This window comes from Moschus berezovskii, chromosome 20 (assembly GCF_049115385.1).
Source record: "Moschus berezovskii isolate FMDL1 chromosome 20, NW_MosBer_1.0, whole genome shotgun sequence".
Lineage (NCBI taxonomy): Eukaryota > Metazoa > Chordata > Mammalia > Artiodactyla > Moschidae > Moschus > Moschus berezovskii.
In genome coordinates, this window is record NC_142479.1 from 38,649,527 (window position 1) to 38,668,119 (window position 18,593).

Consider the following 18,593-nt stretch of genomic DNA (forward strand, 5'->3'; position numbering starts at 1 on the left):
TTTTATTGGGTATGACAATGGCATGGTGGTTACACTTTTTAAAAGGCCTTATTTGTTGTAGATGCATGTGAGACAACTGATGTCTGCGGGTGTGTTTTACAACACTCTTGGAAAAAGCTGGGGGTGTGTGATATTTTGACATAAACAATATATATTTGGGGGACTTCCTTGGTGGTCCAGTGGTTAAGGATCCACCTTCCAACGCAGGGGACTCAAATTCTATCCCTGGTTGGGGAACTACAATCCCACAAGCCTCTGGGCAACTAAACCCACTTGCGTTAACTACTGAGCCTGAATTTCCCAACAAAGACTCATTACAGCCAGAAAGAAATATATATTTGGCCTTTGTCCCACATTTCTGGCTCAATATTGTATGAAACCCTTGAAATTTTCCTGAGTGATAGAGAGGAATGTCTTTTGTTATTCATTACAGGCCCCTTTCAACTATACCTGAGTTTATGCTAATGAGGTGACTCAATGGTTCCCTGGATAGCTTCAGGTTTATTCCTCAGGAATAACCTCCTGTGTGTCTGGATGGTGTAGAGCCATCTGTGATTGTTTAACAGAGACTTGTGGGTCTTGTATCAACCCAAACATACTCTTCTGGACTGCAGCGTTTACTACCAATGATGTTGCCCCTAAATTAGTCACTCTCACCTTCCATTTTAGTAAAGGTCCTTCAGGAAGCTGATGATACCAGTCTGAAAAATGAAGCAGCTAACTCCTTCACAACTATATTCCTGGTTTCAGGAGTTTCTTGGTTTTTGCCCTCCCCACCCAAGCTAACTTCCCTGGTGGCTCAGTGGCAAAGAATCTGCCTGCCAATGGAAGATATTTGGGGTTCAATCCCTGGGTTGGGAAGATTCCCTGGAGGAGGTAGTGGCAACCCACTCCAATATTCTTGCCTGGAAAACCCCATGGACAGAGGAACCTGGCAGGCTACAGTCCATGGGGTTGCAAAGAGTCAGCATGCATGAGCATGCATGCTAACTACATTCTTGGTGACCAGGAGACTTAGAGGTACTTTCTGTTGTCCCAGCCTAATTTTTTACTTAGTGGATAGATTTGAGGCTAGTGGCCAAAATTCAGGCTGACCCAAATCTGAACTTAGTCTAACATCAAAGTCCAAACCAGAACTCTTTCTTTAAGTTTCATTGCAGCTATTACAAATAATCACCAGGGGATGCATACTTCACATTTTTTTTCTTATTGGTTTGCACTTCCTTATGCTCTTCCCTGGTGGCTCAAATGGTAAAGAATCCACCTGCGTGCAGGAGACCCAGCTTCGATCCCTGGATTGGGAAGATCCCCTGGAGAAGGGAACCCACTGCAGTGTTCTTGCCTGGAGAATTCCATGGACAAAAGAGCCTGGCAACCCCAGTCCATGGGGTCGAAAAGAGTTGGACAGACTACATGACTAACACACACACATGCCTCTACTGAAACAACTTTCTGGGGTTGACTCCAACTCTGAATTCTATTTCCATTCATAACTTTTGCTCACGGAACTCAGAATTAGTAATAATACTAATTATTACTGATTTACTATAAAGGATATAACTCACATGGTTGGTTGCTCTGGTATCTGACCTCCATCCTGAAGCTAAATACTCATCCAGAGTCACCTTATTAGAATAAACTCAGGTATGGTTGTAAGGGGCTTATTGCGAATAACAAAAGAGGCTCCTCTCAGCTCTATCACTCAGGTCATAGAAGCTTTCCTGCCAAGAATGGAGGATGCAGACCAAATATGTATTTCTTATATTATCATGTCATCACAAGGAATAATAATAAAACTGAAAAATGCTGGTGATTGTTGATGGATTGTTGATTGCTGGGTGATGGGTACATAGAGATTCATTCTGCTGAGTCTTCCAGGGTTTTTGTGGATTTGGAAACTTAGATAATAAAATATTTAGAAAAAAAAGACGATAATGGAAAGAGAGGTACTTTATAAGCCATACTAAAGAGTCTGATCTTCTAAACATTTTATTTTGAAATAATTTTAGATTTATAGGTAGATTGCAAAGACACTCAGTAATTCAGTCGCTCAGTCGTGTCTGACTCTTTGCAACTCCATGGACTGCAGCACGCCAGGCTTCCCTGTCCATCACCAACTCCCTACTTTGAGCCTACTCAAACTCGTGTCCATTACGTTAGTGATGCCATCCGATCATCTCATCCTCTGTCATCCCCTTCTCCTCCCTCCCACCTTCAATCTTTCCCAGTGTCAGGGTCTTTTCCAATGATTAGGTTTTTTGCATCAGGTGGCCAAACTGTTGGAGTTTCAGCTTCAGCATCAGTCTTTCCAATAAATATTCAGGACTGATTTCCTTTAGAGTTGACTGGTTGGATCTCCTTGCAGTCTAAGGGACTCTCAAGAGTCTTCTCCAACACCACAGTTCAAAAGCATCAACTCTTCAGCGCTCAGCTTTCTTTATAGTCCAACTATCATATCCATACATGACCACGGAAAAAACCATAGCTTTGACTAGATGGACCTTTGTTGGTAATGTCTCTGCTTTTTAATAGTCTGTCTAGGTTGGTCATAGCTTTTCTTCCAAGGAACAAGCGTCTTTTAATTTCATGGCTGCAATCACCATCTGCAGTGATTTTGGAAAAGACACTAGAGTGATCCCAAATACTCCTCATCCATCTTCCTTTAATGTTACTTCTTCTATGACCATAATATGTTTATCAAAACTAAGAAGTTAATATTGATACAATGCTGCTGCTAAGTCGTTTCAGTCGTGTCCGACTCTGTGCAACCCCATAGACGGCAGCTCACCAGGCTCCCCCGTCCTTGGGATTCTCCAGGCAAGAACACTGGAGTGGGTTGCCATTTCCTTCTCCAAATATTGATATTGATACAATACCACTAGCTAAATAGCAGACTATTCAAATTTTTCCAGTTTTCCCATTCTCCTTTTCATGTCTCCTTAGTCTTTTCCAATCTGTCAGTCTTTCTTGGTCTTTCTTTGCTTTTTGTGACTTATACTTTTGAAAATAGTGGTCATGTGTTTTGTAGACTGTCCCAGGATTTTTTTTTTTTTCTGATGTGTTCTTATGATTAGTCTAAAGTTATGGATTTAGGGGAAAATACTACAGAGGGGCTAGGAGTGTGGCCTTGTCATTGCATCAGGTCAGGGAGCATGATGTCAGCATGACTTCTTATTTCTCATAAATCTTAGTCAGTTGATTCAGCTGATGTATGCCAGGTTTCTCCACTATTTTCTCCTTTTCTATACTTTGTGGCAAGCATCTTTAGGCCCAGTTTATGCTTATGGGGATTTTAAAAAGCAGAAGAAAGTCACTGAAGGGATTTAAGCAGAGAATAATGTTTTGAATGTCTGTTTTGGAAGGAATAGGAGATACAGGCAGAGTTTGCAGTGGGACTGGACATAAACTGATGGAGGTTGAGTGACCAGCAGTCTCATTCAGCTGGAGTTGGTTCTTATGGGACATGAAAGATGAGAGAAGGTGCAGTCAAGGATGGCCATGAGGTTTCTAAGCTGGACAGGTGGGTGCCCTGGTGCTTTCACTGAATCTAAACCAAGACTGTGCGGGCCCCTAGGAGGTTGCATGCCTCCCCTGCCCCAGCGCCCCTCCCCCCTCCCCGCCCCCCAGAGAAGTCACTTTCTGTTTTTTGGTCTTATCTTGACTTGGATCCGGTCCCCGATTGTTCCTGGGGCCGGAAAGTGTCTTATCAACACACATGAGAAGAAGTCTGTGGTCGGGAAGATCCCCTGGAGGAGGAAATGACAACTCACTCCAGTATCTTGGCCTGGAGAATCCCATGGACAGAGGAGCCTAGCGGGCTACAATCGATGGGGTCGCAAAGAGTCGGACACGATTGAAGCGATTTAGCACGCACGCATGGGATTACCCAGGAAGGTTAGAATTCCAAGTAAAGAGAGGGGATAGCGGTCGAAGAACTATAGAAAGCTGGAGGGAAATGTCCTTAAATCCTTTTTCTCCTCTCTCCACTTAAGGACCCAACGATGAGCGTTTGACTTAGTGGTTTCAAACAAGTAATTTTATTTAGCTTTTCGTGTCCCGCCAACCGGCCTCGCTCTCGGCCTCCCCTGTTTCGTGTCCCTTTCTGAGGCGTGTCGGTGAAGAGGGTGGACTGCTATCTCTCGGCCCTCACCTACGCCGGCGGGCCCCCCGCCCAGGTTTCTTTTCCCCTCGGCGCCTACGGGCGGGGGCAGGAGGGGCGGTAGGAGTTGGGGCCGGAGTTACCGGCCCGGACGCCGGGCGGGCCCCGCTTCCCTGCGAGGGCTTGTAGACCAAGTGGAAGATGAAAGCGTTGCAGTACCTGAGGGGGCAAACCAAGGGGCGGGGCTTGTAAATTCTGCGTTCCCGGGGGGTGGGGCTAGGTTTAGGGCTCCGCAGGCCAGCCAGAGTGTAATCAGGGCTATATTTTGGTGGGTAGAGGACCAGGGGTTGGAGAGATTTTGTGAGCTGGTTCTAAACAGGGGTGTGTGGGCGTAGTCGAGACTCTCCAGTGGGGGTCGTGAGGAGCGGGCGGAGGAAGCAGAGGGTAGGGCTGGGCCAGGAGGATCCCAGGACCATAGGGACAAGGGTTGAGGTGGGCTTTTCAGGATGAGCAGCCAGATAGTACGAAGGCCTTACCAAGGCATGCAATTGTCTGCCGCTCTGAGGCGAAAGGGGGAGCGGAAAGGGTTGGGCTGTGGAGGGCTGGTCCCCCCTCCTGTGGCCACCGCCATGGTCTGGTCGTCCATCACACAGCCATACTCGCTGCTCTCGGTGAAGAAGGCCGGCACTCGGAGGGACTGGGGTGGCAGCGGGGCCTCAGATACTCACAGAAAAGCTCCCACCTCCATATACCTCCCGGGGACCCAGAGGACTGGGATGGGGAGAGGCGCGAGGCAGACACAGGGGCCAGGAGGACCCGTGGGTGCACCCTACATCTGTGGAGCAGATGATGGGGAAGAAGACACTTTTAGAAAATGAGGGACCGGGCGGCAGGGGAGAGAAGGTCTCTTTTGCCCCACCCCCAACCTGTAACCGGGGCAGTGAGCTCAGCCAAGTGTCCTTTAGTCCAAAGCCAGAGTTAAATCCTGTGGAGGGAAGGAGAGCAGGGAGAAGCTAGCTTCCATGGCCTCCTCCCACCTTCTCCACGCTCCCACCCCCGGCTCTTACCGATGACCAAGTCAGGCTTGGGGCCCTGGAGCAGGTGGTAGGGCCTTGCAGACACCTTAATCTGCAGGTCTCTGCGGCCCCCCTTCTCCTTAGCCCCAGAGCTGAGTCGTGCTGATACACCAGAACTAGGGCGGACAGATACTTCAGGGCCATCCTGGAGAGTCAGAAGTGGGAGAGAGGCCAGTGGAAATGATGGTGCCGGAAGATGTGTCAGGTGAGACAGGGGAGAGGAAGCAGGGATCAGAAGGGCACTGGCCAACCAGGATGACAACAGAGGGACCAGGTCTGGAGATTGGGGTGGGGGACAGGGCGAGGGGGTACTCAACCCTCACCCTCTGCAGGGTAAAGTGCTGCTGGTCACTTTCGGGGGGCAGGCCGCCACCCACAAACTGCAGCTCCAGGGCCACGTGGGGGAGCAAGACCAAGAGTTCCTGAAGGGCAGAGAGGACGAATCTGGGTCCCACCCTGTGTCTACCTCCACACCCAGACGCCCACCCTTCAGGCCTGGAGGGACTTACCCAAAACACCATGACAAGGTCAAACTCCTTCCCAGCCTCCACCACATGGATTTTCAGTGACTGTTTGTTCTGGATGTTGAGCTCAGGGACTGGGTGATAAGCTAGTCACTTAAGAATATGGTCTCCTCCTCCCCTCCCTCCTGTCCCCTACCAGCCCCCTGGCCCCTCTGCTCCACACAGTCTTCCCCCCGACTCAGCTCTCCTTACAGGACTGGGGCACCAGGTGGGTGATGACGTAGTACACAGTCAGTGGGTAGGTGAGGAGCACGGCCATGGGGGAGTCCAAGCTGAGGCCCCGCCACGTGTAGTAATCCTGCCATGAGCCTGGGGAGAGTAGGCTACTGGGGACCTGACCTCAGGCCCCCTCCAGTCTAACAGCCTCCTTTCTCAGCCACCCAAGACCTCTGGCCCTCCAGATCACATCCCCACCCCTAGCTCCCTCAGGGCCCCTCCAGCTCACCAAAGAGGCCCCTGGGTGAATCTTGGGGCACTGGAGGCATCAGGGCGGGCCCATCCCCCTGGAGAGGCTGGTAAGGATCTCCTGTGAGGATGAAAGACGATGAGCCTGGTGTCAGGGAGATCCCCACCTGGCTGCTTCCTTCTTCCAAAGGAGCTGTGTTCCCTGAGAGGACCTGGAGCTGCAGCAGGGGGCTGGGGAACTGCCTAGGGATGGGGCTTCTGGAGAGGGTGGGCAGGGGTGACTTTTCTGAGGGTTGGGGAGGTGCAGGCAGTGCCCTGGTGCTGGGGGTGGGGGCATCTGGTGTGTATGTGGAGGGGTTATCTAGGATCTGGACAACTTTTTGATCTCCCCTCCTGCTCTCTAGTCTGAGGGACTCATGCCTGGAGAGAGGCCCCACGCACCATGGAGAAGAAGGCTGAGGGAGGGTGTGCTGCCCCTTGGGTGCCTGGGGGCGCCAGGGCCTGGAATCAGCATGCTGAGCTGGGTCCAGTAGCCACGAGTGAGGCCGCGGGAGGCCAGGAAGGCCTCCTTGTTAAAGGTTTCACTGGTCACCTCTGGAGAAGGATGAGGGGAGGGGTTGAGGGTCCAGTGGCCAGGATTCCAGACTTGGGCTCACCTCAGCCTCTCCCCAGGACCCTGAGTCTGAGTCTGCTTCTAGTCAGGCAGAGAACTAACATTCCTGAGTGGCTACAGCATAGTCCACAGAAGCCATGTAACAATTCCATGGGTTTTAACATTTGCTAATCTGACTGTTTTACCGGTGAGGAAAAACTCTAAGAAGTAAAGTGATTTGTTTCAGGTTGCCAGCTTGTGAAGCTGGGAAGCAAGTATCTGTATCTCTACTCCTGAATCCCCTAAGTTCTCTCAGGGGACCTGGGCACTCAATCCTCAGCTCCAGAGAGGCTGTCTCCAGTCCCAGGGGTCTAGCTCCCAGCCCCAAATATCCAGCGCTCAGCTGTTACTCCAGGGATCAAAACTCTGAAATAACAGGCACTTAACCTTCAAGCCCAGGACCCTGTTCCAAAGACCTGGTTCCGCTTCCCCCATCCATCCTGACCTCCTTATGGTACCTGCGGTGTAGGTAAAAGGCAGGGTTGCCAGTTCTCCAACCCGCTCCATGAAGGCTGCAAGCCTTGGGCACCAAAATCGGTGGCTTACGTCATCTGGGCATCGCTTCCAGTCCGCACGGAGACAAGCCTCTCCACAGTACAAGACAGCACCGCACTGGGGGCTGGGGTTATAGGAGGTGGTGGGGTATCCAGTGTTAGTGTAAGTAGGTCCCCTGTCTGCTGTCTGTCCTGCAGCTGCCCATATGTCACGCAGTCTGTTTGTACTCTCTTTGCCTACTTTCATCTTCTTGTTGCTCTTTTCCTCATTCTGTCTGTCCGCAGTGTCCCCCCGCCCCAGCCTGCTTCCTCTCTGTTTGCCTGACCTTCCTCCCCCTCACTCTGTCTTTGCAGGTTGCTCACCAGGGTGTCAGTTTCACTTCAAAGCTGTGCCTATGACAAACATGGCAGGTTCGAGCCCGAAGGGAGGCAAAAGTGAAGCCTGGCCGGGGACCCCATGTCCGCATCGGGGTCTTGGCTAACTTCACTCCCAGTCTTGGGACAAGATTCTCCAGCTCCCTGAATAGGGATGGAGACGGCATCAGGTTGGGGGTGGGGCTCAGGAGCCCAGGCACCCAGGCTTCCCCAACCTCTACCAGCTCTCTGTACCGATGCAGCTGGGCATCTCCCACAGTAAGCTGTCGGGGCTTTCGGGGGTCTCCGGAGCCCATGGGGCAGACCATGCTGTGGCAGAGGAGAGCATAGGCTCGAGGAGCCAGGTTCTCAGCCCCTGAATTCCTGCCTGTGCTCCCCTGTGCTCCTTCCATCAGCAGGTCAATGCCCAGGATGGTGCCATGTTCATCCGTCACCAGTAGGAGGCAGGAAAGGTGCAAGGGGGCAGCATCTGCGGAAGACAGGAAAAGTCGGGGGTGGAGGGGGAAGATTGTCAGGGGCAGGGCACCAAATCAGATACTCCTGGGGCTAGGAGAGGGGACTAGGTAGAGGGGGCAGGCCTCATTGGAAGGGGACAGCGGAGGAGAACGAGCATTTGCTGCCAGGCAGAAATGTGGGGGTGTGCTGTGGGAACTTCACATTTTTCTTGAGGTGTTAACTCCCGACTTCTGGAATTTTTTTTTCTTTTAATGTTTAAATGTTGATGAAACTTAAAAAAAAAATGTGGATCAATGAAAACATCTTTTCAGGCCAGACTGGCCTGAGGACCACCCATGTGTGACTCCTGTGTTCTGAGGGGGCAGAGGAGGGCTTCAGAAGGGGGGGGGTCTGCTGGGCAGCGGGCAGGGCAGGGCTGTCCTGGGTTCTTACCACTTCTCTGCCCCTTCCTCCTCTCAGGCCCCGGCTCGTCTTCTGCCCTGTCCTCTTGGGCATCCTCGCCACCTCCAGCCTCCTGCTCAGCCTCCTCTGGCTCCCCTGGAGGGGTGGCTTCCCGGAGGGACTCCCTGCTGCTAGGGGCTGGCTCCCTGTCCTCCTCTGTTTCTACCTTTTTGGTGCCTGCACCCTCCTCCTCTCCATTCTCTTCTTCTTCCTCTTCCTCCTCCTCCTCCTCTCCTTCCTCCCCTTCCTCCAGGCTGACAAAGCTGACATAGGGACTTAGGTCTTGCAGGTGGAGTGGGGGCTCATCTCCCAGCAGCCGGGCAGCCCCCAGGCCTGGTCCAGGGCCGGGCTCTGCCCCTTGCCCCAGGCTGATGCCCACACTGCGGTTGGGCAAGACATGGAGCACCCAAAGGGCCGGGTCCTGGGGCAACCTTCTGATCTGAGCCTCCAGCTGCCGCCAGCGACCCTCAAGGCTGGTCCCTACAGCCCCGCGCTCTGCCACGAACTTGCGGAACCAGCCAAAGAGGAGGGCAGCAAAATCAAGGAATTCATCCCGGTATCCAGACACAAACTCCATGTCTTCAGGGGCACAGGGCCTGGGCCAGACTGAGCAGAGGACGGGATGTATGGTGAGGGAGAGGCACCGGGGACGGTGTGGGTTGGAGGGGTCCCCTAGGGTAGAATCTATGGATGGATGTTGGGAGCCAGAAAGGAGTTTTCAGGGCTGAGGATGCGAGTTCAGGATGAGAACCGGGGGCCAGACTTGAAAATGGGTGATTAGGGTTAAAAGTGAGTAGTCAGGAGGGAGATAGTATTTGGGGCTCCAAATCTGAGGCTCAAGCCCTCAAAGGTAGGGGTTGAATTGACTCGAGGATTGAAGTCGGAGAGGGTTAATCCTATGGGGAAGAGACTTGGACTTGTCTGTGGGGTGTGGGGGGAGGGCATCAGAAGCAGGGCATCCCTTAGCCTTGGACCGGGTTAGGGTTGGCGGCGAACCCCAGTACACCTAGCCCCCGCCCCGGCCGCTCCACTACTCCGGTACCTGCAGCCGCCACCACTTTTCGAAGGTAAATACCTCGGGGTGCGGTGTGACGTCAGGCTGCCCGAGCCCACAGCCGGCTGCTCAGGTGGCCACGCCCCAAAGTCTTGCGCCTCCCGGAGGCGCCCGGGTCAGTGTCTGCGCGGCGGGGCGCGCGGACTGGTTCAGTCAGTCACTCCGGCCACGTGACTGGACCCGGGTCAAAACGTGAAAGCCTCTCTAAGGAGCAGGTCACGGGGACTGACCTGCGGAGGGCAGGCGGGCGGTGCTGGCATCTCTGGGCCGGACGAATCGGCCCAGGGGGCAGTGCTGTTATCCAGCCGCGCCTAGCTGTGCACCCTGGGCTTCCTTTCGCTTTCTCTCGCCTTCTTCCATCATTCCTGGCTACCCCCTCGAGCCTCTGGGTTGGGTGCGGGGGTGCTGGCGGAGGAACTCCACCTCCTGGAGTTTCCCCACCGCCCCCAGGCCTGCGATCACGCGGTTGCGACGGTACTGAGTGCACTGTCGATTTCAGACGGTGAGGACGCCGGGAGGGACGCGCCGCCCCCTCGCGACCTGCCTCGCCGGCCCGGCCCGGCGCCGACGACCGTCGTGTCCCTCGGAATCACAGGCGAAGCGGGAGAAGGAAGCGAAAGCCATTGAGAAACCGGCTGGTCGTCAGGCTCCGGAGAACGTCGGGGAGTCAGACAGAACGCGGCGGGCCGAGATGATGCTGGGCCGGGCAACCCGGTTACTCCTGGTCCTACCGTTCGTAGCTTGTCTCACTCGTCCAGGTTCGTCAAGGGCCGGGATCCCCGAATCCGGGGAAGGAAATGGGCAGGGGGCACTAGCGTCGTGAGGTTGAGTTGAGTAAGTGGGGAGCCAGGGTCCCCAAGGCAGCCGGGGCAGGGGGAGGGTCAGCTGCCTGCGGTTGGGGATGGGCTGGTGAACACCTGGGTCGAGGTGTGATTATGGACATATTTGGGGAGAGTGAAGCGTGGGTCGAGGCGGGGTCGGGGCTCAGATCCTGGGGTCTAGGGGAGACGCTGTAGCGAGGCTGTGGGTTGAAGTCTTAGTAGCAGCTGCATGAGCCCCTTGAACTGGTGGCCTGTGCGAACCATTTCCATCCCGCTCAGGCAATGGCAACGAAGGCAGCAGGGTTGGGAGTTGTCCCTGCGATCATACAATCTCTTCCCATTCTGCCCCAAACGAGCAACTCATGGGACATCTCCGAAAATACCTGAAAGCATATCAACGCTGTATTTCCTACGTCAGGTAATCTCACCACCCACCCCTGGGAGGGCTGCGCGGTTCCCCCCCACCCCCACCCCTTCAGGATCTTCTGGTCAAACTCGATCTCCTTCTGGGAGGACGTCTAGCCCCTGCCCACCCCTCCCGGTCACGTTTGCCCTAATTCGTTGCACCTTCAATTTCCCTTTTCCCCTGTACCACCTACCTGGAATTTCCCAGTCCCAGCAGAAACTGCTGAAGCTAGGGAGTGACCTCACTTCTTTGGAACCAGGAAAGAGCTGAGAATAGCGGGGGTGGGGCAGAGAGTGGGGACACATCTGAGACCAGGTCGTTCCTCAGGTTCCAGCTACCCCTCAGAAATGTATGTGGAGGCAGCACTGACCGCTGGGTTCAGGAACTGATGCGCTGCTTTGATAGTGGAGGTGAGAGCTTCCCCCTCCTCCCCAGGCCCTGTCCCCAGGGCTCCTGTGCATCCACCTTATACCCTTCTTTGCCTCAGCCCTTTCTTCTTCAGTATACTTTGACTTGAGTTCCTGTTTACCATAAACCCTTCACCATCACTTTCATTTTTGCCAATACATTCTATCACTGTGCATTTACTTAATGTTGTTCTTGAAATCAAGGCACTATTTTTATGTTCCAGTATTTTATGGTGGAGGCTTCCCCAGTGGCTCAGGGGTAAAGAATCTACCTGCCAGTGCAGGAGATAGTGGGTTCTATCCTTGGGTCGGAAAGATCCCCTGGAGAAGGAGATGGCACTCTTGACTGGGAAATCCCATGGACAGAGGAGCCTTATGGGCTACAGTCCATGGAGCTGCAAAAGAGTCAGACATGACTTGATGACTAAACGACAAGAACAATTTTATTATGGAAATTTGAAGATACGTACAAAGTTGAAAGATTTGTCCAGTGAACATCCATTTCAGTTCAGTTCAGTCGCTCAGTCATGTCTGACTCTGCGACCCCATGAATCACAGCACACCAGGCCTCCCTGTCTATCTGTAACTCCCGGAGTTCACTCAAACTCATGTCCATTGAGTCAGTGATGCCATCCAGCCATCTCATTCTCTGTTGTCCCCTTCTCCTCCCGCCCCCAATCCCTCCCAGCATCAGAGTCTTTTTTAGTGAGTCAACTCGTCGCATGAGGTGGCCAAAGTATTGGAGTTTCATCTTTAGCATCAGTCCTTCTAATGAACACCCAGGACTGATCTCCTTGCAGTGCAAGGGACTCTCAGGAGTCTTCTCCAACACCACAGTTCAAAAGCATCAATTCTTCTGCACTCAGCTTTCTTCACAGTCCAACTCTCACATCCATACATGACCACTGGAAAAATGATAGCCTTGACCAGACGGACTTTTGTTGGCAAAGTAATGTCTCTGCTTTTTAATATGCTATCTAGGTTGGTCATAACTTTCCTTCCAAGAAGTAAGCATCTTTTAATTTCATGGCTGTGGTCACCATCTGCAGTGATTTTGGAGCCCAAGATAATAAAGTCTGACACTGTTTCCACTGTTTCTCCATCTATTTCCCATGAAGTGATGGGACCAGATGCCATGACCTTAGTTTTCTGAATGTTGAGCTTTAAGCCAACTTTTTCACTGTTCTCTTTAACTTTCATCAAGAGGCTTTTGAGTTCCTCTTCCCTTTCTGCCATAAGGGTGGTGTCATCTGCATATCTGAGGTTATTGATATTTCTCCCAGCAATCTTGATTCCAGCTTGTGCTTCTTCCAGCCCAGCATTCCTCATGATGTACTCTGCATATAAGTTAAATAAGCAGGGTGACAATATACAGCCTTGACGTACTCCTTTTCCTATTTGGAACCAGTCAGTTGTTCCATGTCCAGTTCTAACTGTTGCTTCCTGACCTTCTTATAGGTTTCTCAAGAGGCCGGTCAGGTGGTCTGGTATTCCCATCTCTTTCACTTAATTCTATAATGTTTTATTTTTATATTTGATGTATTTTATATATGTCCACAATAAAACAAATATATTTTATATTTTACAATATCTAGTTTAAGGCATTTTAACTATATTTGCTTTATTGCCCACCCATCTGTCTATGCATCCCTCTATCCCTCATTGATCTGCCTAATATCTTTTTGGTACACTTCCAAGTAAGTTGCAAACTTGACTGTACTTTATTCTCAGACATTTCACCATGTATATTATTAAGGAGAGTTCTGTATTTTATTTTTCCTTTGAGGTAAAATTTTAAAACAATGAAATGAATAAATAAGTGTATACAGCCACTTTTGAAAAACTTAATGGCAGCTTGTCCTAAGCAGGAACACCTGTGAAGTCACAAATTTGATATGCTGCTTGTATTTTACTCCTAAAATAAATACACAACCATTAAGACACCAAATGTTCTTCCAGGTCCCAGCACCTATCTGATTTCATTTATTCTGGCCTTTCACTACTCTGGCCTTTGTTACTAAAATTATACCTACATTACAGATAAAAGAAATGAACCCCAGAGAGGTTAGGAGACAAGAGGCAAGGTCACAGCTACTTTGTAGCAGAGTCTGGGTTCCAAGCCGAGTGTCCTGACTTCCCAGGGCATGATTGCCCCAGGGGTTCCATGTTGTAGTTGCTCACTTCCATCTTCCCATATTTTCCCTCTACCTTCCTTTCCTGGCCTTCAGCTGTTCCCTTGATGTTCTGCTTGACCCGCTACCCTACCCTCTGTCTAGTTCTTCACCTTGTCACCTCGTAGCCCTGATTCCTCACTTCTTGCTTCTTCAGAATGTGGACATGCTCAAGCTAGGTTGGTGGCCCGCCAGGGGGATGCACCTCTTCGCAGCACCCAGCTTCCTGAGCCCACAGAATCGGCACCTTCAGACACAGCCACCACTTCCCAGACGTACCTGCCATCCACCTTGCAGCGTACCCAGCAACCCATCCCTCTGGAAGGAGCACTGTCCTTGGGCAGCAAGCTCATCCCCACCCATGAAACTACCAGTTACACTTCGGGCCACAGTCTGGGGGCAGAGCCTGAGGCTAGGGAGAACCAGAAGCAGCTGAAGGAAAATGTGGGTCTTGCGGCCTGGAACTCAGCCGTGGTGCCTGTGCTGTCCCTCTTGGCCGTCGTTTTCATCCTCACTGGAGTCCTCCTCTGCGTGGTGTGCAGGCGGAGGAGGAAGCAGTCCCTACAGCATCCCCCAGGTAAACTGGGCTTCTGAACCCCTCCTCCAGGGACCCAGAACCTCCCTGGCAGGGATTCTGCCAGCAGCAGCTCCCAGGCAGACCCAGAGACAGATACAGATGATGCCTGCACCACTGACCACAGGCGATAAGTGAAGTATCAGCCCGACTACAGAGTGGGGAGGGAGGGATGCCATCACAGGCTCGGGACCAGCCCTCGAAGCCAGGCAGTGCTTGGAGCAACATCAAGATGGCAGCTAGAGTAGACTAGCAAGAGATGAAGCTGTGGAGGAAGGTGGGAGCCATTCATTCAATTCACAAATCTTTACTGTTGAGCACCTGCTGTGTACCTGGTCTAAAGCTAATGTTTTGGACTCTGATTCCCCAGTTTAAACTGTCACCCTTTGCCCCTCGATACTCTTCCCAACTTCCCTTGATCTCAGAGCTCATCTGTTAATTTATCTTTTCCAGATCTTGCAGCTTCATTATATACCTGCAGCAGACGACCCAGTGCACAGAATGGAATCTTGTGAGGGCAGATTGTGATTTATTCAGCATCAATTAATATACTAGAGCAATTTCTGGCATATGGTAGAACACTCTTTACTTGTTGATCAGCGTTTAATTCACAACTGAGGAGCCACTGACCTCCCTTAGACCTTCCTATGTTCTTTTGGATTTCTTCTATACCATGATATAAAATTGCTGTTTATGTCTTGTATAAATTCCATATTTTTTAACTACTAAAACTTAGTTTTATAATTTTTGGCTCTTCTTTCTGCAGACATGGGTCTTATGCCCTTGCCCTCTAATCAGGCCTGATTCTTGGCTTCAGCTTCTCTGCTGATGGTCACCTGGCATCTTCCCCCTCAACATCTCCTCCCAACCCCCACCAGCCTCCATGTCCCATGACCTGTATGTCTTGCTCTTGTCATTTCACACCACACCAGTGTTCCTCCCTAGCTTCCACCCTCTCCTGCTTCGTGCCCCGATACCACAGAAAAGGCCTGGGCTTTTCCACCCTCCCTCCTCAGCAGCTGCCATGCAGCCTGGTTTTACTTCCTCAACCCCTTACATCACCATATATGCCCCAATGAGAGTCTGAGCTCCTTGTTTTAGTGTTTTTATTTTTATTAGCAAAACCCTTAGTTCTCATTTTGTCTTTTTCAGTGAACCAAAAATGTATCTTCCTTGGTCCAAGTCTGCAGGAAGCCTGGGGCAGGGACATGAGGAAGTGGGTTGGGTGTATAAGTCTCCATCTCCTGTCTGAGCTTGTCTGTACTCAGTGAAGTGCATAGCAGGAGCAACCTGCTGGAGGAGCCAGGGCACAGCTGTGCACGGGCTTGGTCTCTTAAGTGTCTTCCTTCCCACCTTTTGCACCCTTGTCCTTATGGCTTCTGACCAGTATGGCAGGTACAGGGCAGCCCACGCTCTCCATATTCTGTTCTGGGGTATATGTGGAGCTCTCCCTCCAAGCTGTGCACCTGCTTGGCCTAGTTCTCCAGCATCTGCTCGCAGGTTCGGGCCACTTCACTGAGCTTGAGGCGAGCATAATCCACTCGCTTCAGGGCCATTTGACAGTCCTTCCTCGAAGAGTAGCTGGAGCCCTCGTGGGGCTGCCCTGTGGCCACCTACAGGACATTCAGATTGATCAGTGAAGCACCCTTCCCTCACCCATCTCCCCAACAAGTCATCAGGTCTTTTGCCTCATTTCTTCCCTGAGTTTGAATTTGCTATGCCAGATGGTTAGCTGGATTACCTAGGGCACATCACTGAACTTCTATTAACCTCCTCTGTAAAGTGGGGATGACTATAACTACTTCCTAGAGTTGTTATGGGCTTCCCTGATGGCTCACATGGTAAAGAATCTGCCTGCAATGCAGGAGACCTGTGTTCAATCCCTGGGTCGGGAAGATCCCCTGAAGAATGGAACGGCTACCCACTCCAGTATTCTTGCCTGGGAAATTCCATGGACAGAGAAGCCTGGCGGGCTACAGTCCACAGGGTCACAAAGAGTAGGACACAACTGAGACACTAACAGTTTCACTTTTCAGAGTTGTTATAAGATTAGATAATGCAGAATGTCTAGCACACTGTACAATTTTAGTAAATCGTGCTTCCTGTTGTAATAACCTCTGAACCCTTTCAGTCCTGTTCCTTTTCTCGTGAGGGAGCCGTCTAGGGCGCTATACACTTGAGATCAGGTCAAATGTCTAAGGGCAAATCCTATAGCTTTCGTATTGTTTAGATGCCCTCTCCCAGAACTTTCCCATCCACTGGTTCATGTGATGCAACGCAGTGACACAGGAAACCTGTCCTAGAAGGGAGAGATGCTGCCAGGATCGACGGGCCTGCTGGGTAGGGCTGGTCTTGCTTGGCTCCGGGGACCAAAAATGTGCCCCGGACTCTTGAAGAATAAGGCTAAGGCAGAGAGCTGGGGTGGGAGCGTAGCACGTCCCACCACACACACCTGAGTGAGATAGCGGATCTGAGCCGACAGCTCGGCCTCCACGTGCTGCACCGACGCGGTGAAGGCCGCTGCCTGTCGGTCTAAGAGCCTCTCGTTGGTTTTTTCCTTGGACAGTTCCAAGATCACGTTACCTGCCAAGTGGAGAGCGGGAGGGGCTATCCGGAGACCGCCAGTATAGCCCTGCCCCAGGGCCAGCCCCACCCACCCCTACACCCAGTTAGGATCCCTTCCCACCCCACTTGGTCCGCGCATGTGCAAGCGGTCGCGCTTGCTTTCGCGCCCGTTACCCGTCTCGTCGTCGTATCCCGAACCTGCATTCTGAAGAATGGCTCCAATTTCTCTTTCGATGTCTTCCAGGGCGCGTAGTCGCTCGTTCGCCAGGCTGTAGGTAGCCATCATTATCCTTGGATTTTCTTTCGCGAAATACTACGGAAAAGCGCCCGGAAGTGACTGTCGGTTTGCGCCTGCGCAGAGGGCGCACCTTAGCCAACACTACAGTTCCCAGGATGCTCAGCGTGGTCTTTCCTTTCTCGTTTCACCTGGTGAACTACAACTCCCAGGGTCTCCTGCGGATGCCCGCTGCGCGACCCCACCGCGTGACCACCTGTGGAGTATCGAAAATCTCTCCAGCTTAAGGCCATTCAGACCTGTCTACCTTCACGACACTGTTGTGGTCTGTTTAATTTCTTCTACAAGAATTTCTTGAGCGTCTGCGGGGTGCTAGGTGATGATGGTAGGACCTCTGGGGTATGACAGACTGGACAGCCATGGACCCTCTGTCTGCCTATCCCACTCTGCCACCTATCGGGGCCCGGGGAAAAAGACTTGGTGAGTGTGATATTATTTGCCGTAGCGCTTCCCTCTGACCGGGAGCTCCGCTAAAACACGGACTGTCAGTATATTCTGAGGCGCTTGCTCCTGTCAGCCGTTTCCCTCTCTGATTGCTTATTGTGTGGTTGGCTCTGGGGATACAAAGGTGAGTGAGGTGGACTCTCACGTGAGAATGGATAGGTGCTTTATTAGGGATACGCCCAGGGTGTATCTCTAGGAACAGAGAAAGGATTCAAGGAGGAAATGTTGCTTGAACTGAATCTGGGGGTTAACCAGGTGGCTGAGACGTTGGAGTGGAAAAGGGAAAGGCTCAGCAAGCGCGTCGTGCTGTGAGGGGCCGACACATTGGAAGTCCAATAAGTTTGACTGGAGTGAACGCAGTATGGTTGGTGCCTGGTGTGACTGGGGAGACTGGAGTGGGGAGCCAGACCAGAGAATGGCTTGCAAGCTAAGGAATTTGAACTGTATTTTGAAGGCATTTGAAAGGTTTTCAAGAAGTGGATTCTGAGCAGCTGTATCTTTCAGGAAAGATCAATCTTGACAGTTTATGGAAGGTTGAGAGTGAAGCCAGTTTGCCCAGGGTTAGCAAGCGAGTGGAGGCTTTTAGTTAAATTTGAGGTATCTAGCATTTAACGTCACTCTTCTTCTAAATCCTAAGAAGATAACAATAAGAGTATTTAAGAAAGGGGTCAGGGAAAGAGAGGAGTTATTAATAATAGCAAAACTTTCAATAGAAACTAGAAAACAGAAGGTTATATGGTTAACTAAACCAGCAGTGAAGAAAGCTTAGAAGCAACTTGATTTACCCCTAAATCAGTGGCATTACAGTATAACTGGGCTGTCAGTCAGTTCAGTTGCTCAGTCCTGTCGAACTCTTCCACCCCATCGACTGCAGGGCGCCAGGCCTCTCTGACCATCACCAACTCCCAGAGTTTACTCAAACTCACGTCCATTTAGTTGGTGATGCCATCCAACCATCTCATCTCTGTCGTCCCCTTCTTCTTCTGCCTTCAGTCTTTCCCAGTGCCAAGGTCTTTTCCAATAAGTCAGTTCTTCACATCAGGTGACCAGAGTATTGGAGTTTCAGCTTCAGCATCAGTCCTTCCAATGAATATTCAGTACTGATTTCCTTTAGGATGGATGGTTGGATCTCCTTGCTGTCCAGGGGACTCTCAGAGTCTTCTCTGACACTACAGTTCAAAAGCATCAATTCTGCACTCAGCTTTCTTTATAGTCCAACTCACATCCATACATGACTACTGGAAAAGCCATAGCTTTGACTAGACAGACCTTTGTTGGCAAAGTAACGTGTCTGCTTTTTAATAAGCTGCCTAGGTTGGTCATACCTTTTCTTC

General features: G+C 51.4%; 3 protein-coding genes across 5 annotated transcripts; 1 reads left to right on the forward strand and 2 right to left on the reverse strand.

Moving 5' to 3' along the window:
- Positions 1 to 3,861: 3,861 nt before the first annotated feature.
- CXCL16 (C-X-C motif chemokine ligand 16) lies at positions 3,862 to 14,686 on the forward strand. Of its 2 annotated transcripts, XM_055404957.2 has the most exons (6): positions 9,696 to 9,791; positions 10,076 to 10,334; positions 10,677 to 10,815; positions 11,131 to 11,213; positions 13,539 to 13,958; positions 14,409 to 14,686. In XM_055404957.2, exons 2-6 carry the CDS (start codon positions 10,268 to 10,270, stop codon positions 14,468 to 14,470), a joined length of 771 nt encoding a protein of 256 aa, XP_055260932.2. In that variant the 5' UTR covers positions 9,696 to 9,791; positions 10,076 to 10,267; the 3' UTR covers positions 14,471 to 14,686. The 2 variants fall into 2 exon arrangements, with proteins under 2 accessions (XP_088684964.1, XP_055260932.2); XM_088828838.1 differs by lacking the exons at positions 9,696 to 9,791; positions 10,677 to 10,815; positions 11,131 to 11,213 and adding an exon at positions 3,862 to 3,894.
- ZMYND15 (zinc finger MYND-type containing 15) lies at positions 4,028 to 10,007 on the reverse strand. Its single transcript, XM_055404849.2, has 13 exons — positions 8,514 to 10,007; positions 7,860 to 8,094; positions 7,614 to 7,769; positions 7,215 to 7,375; positions 6,546 to 6,698; positions 6,145 to 6,225; positions 5,892 to 6,008; positions 5,685 to 5,773; positions 5,499 to 5,597; positions 5,167 to 5,320; positions 5,026 to 5,084; positions 4,636 to 4,796; positions 4,028 to 4,318 (listed from the first exon to the last, which is right to left on the reverse strand). The coding sequence occupies exons 1-13, from the start codon at positions 9,097 to 9,099 to the stop codon at positions 4,147 to 4,149; spliced, it is 2,223 nt and encodes a 740-aa protein (XP_055260824.2). The 5' UTR covers positions 9,100 to 10,007; the 3' UTR covers positions 4,028 to 4,146.
- A 361-nt stretch (positions 14,687 to 15,047) lies between the features above and the next one.
- On the reverse strand, positions 15,048 to 16,875 carry MED11 (mediator complex subunit 11). 2 transcript variants are annotated; one of them, XM_055405017.2, is made up of 3 exons: positions 16,719 to 16,875; positions 16,408 to 16,538; positions 15,048 to 15,568 (listed from the first exon to the last, which is right to left on the reverse strand). In XM_055405017.2, exons 1-3 carry the CDS (start codon positions 16,804 to 16,806, stop codon positions 15,431 to 15,433), a joined length of 357 nt encoding a protein of 118 aa, XP_055260992.1. In that variant the 5' UTR covers positions 16,807 to 16,875; the 3' UTR covers positions 15,048 to 15,430. The 2 variants fall into 2 exon arrangements, with proteins under 2 accessions (XP_055260992.1, XP_055260983.1); XM_055405008.2 differs by having other exon boundaries at positions 16,695 to 16,847.
- Positions 16,876 to 18,593: the final 1,718 nt, after the last annotated feature.

Coding starts and splice junctions, on each gene's coding strand:
- CXCL16 (XM_055404957.2), top strand. CDS start 10,268: ATGATGCTGGGCCGGGCAACCCGGTTACTCCTGGTCCTACCGTTCGTA. Junction 10,335..10,676: donor AGCTTGTCTCACTCGTCCAG/GTTCGTCAAGGG, acceptor CATCCCGCTCAG/GCAATGGCAACGAAGGCAGC. Junction 13,959..14,408: donor GTCCCTACAGCATCCCCCAG/GTAAACTGGGCT, acceptor TATCTTTTCCAG/ATCTTGCAGCTTCATTATAT.
- MED11 (XM_055405008.2), bottom strand. CDS start 16,806: ATGATGGCTACCTACAGCCTGGCGAACGAGCGACTACGCGCCCTGGAA. Junction 16,539..16,694: donor GGGATACGACGACGAGACGG/GTAACGGGCGCG, acceptor TCCACTTGGCAG/GTAACGTGATCTTGGAACTG. Junction 15,569..16,407: donor AGATCCGCTATCTCACTCAG/GTGTGTGTGGTG, acceptor AATGTCCTGTAG/GTGGCCACAGGGCAGCCCCA.
- ZMYND15 (XM_055404849.2), bottom strand. CDS start 9,099: ATGGAGTTTGTGTCTGGATACCGGGATGAATTCCTTGATTTTGCTGCC. Junction 6,699..7,214: donor GCCTTTTACCTACACCGCAG/GTACCATAAGGA, acceptor ATCCTTCTCCAG/AGGTGACCAGTGAAACCTTT. Junction 6,226..6,545: donor CCTCAGCCTTCTTCTCCATG/GTGCGTGGGGCC, acceptor TCATCCTCACAG/GAGATCCTTACCAGCCTCTC.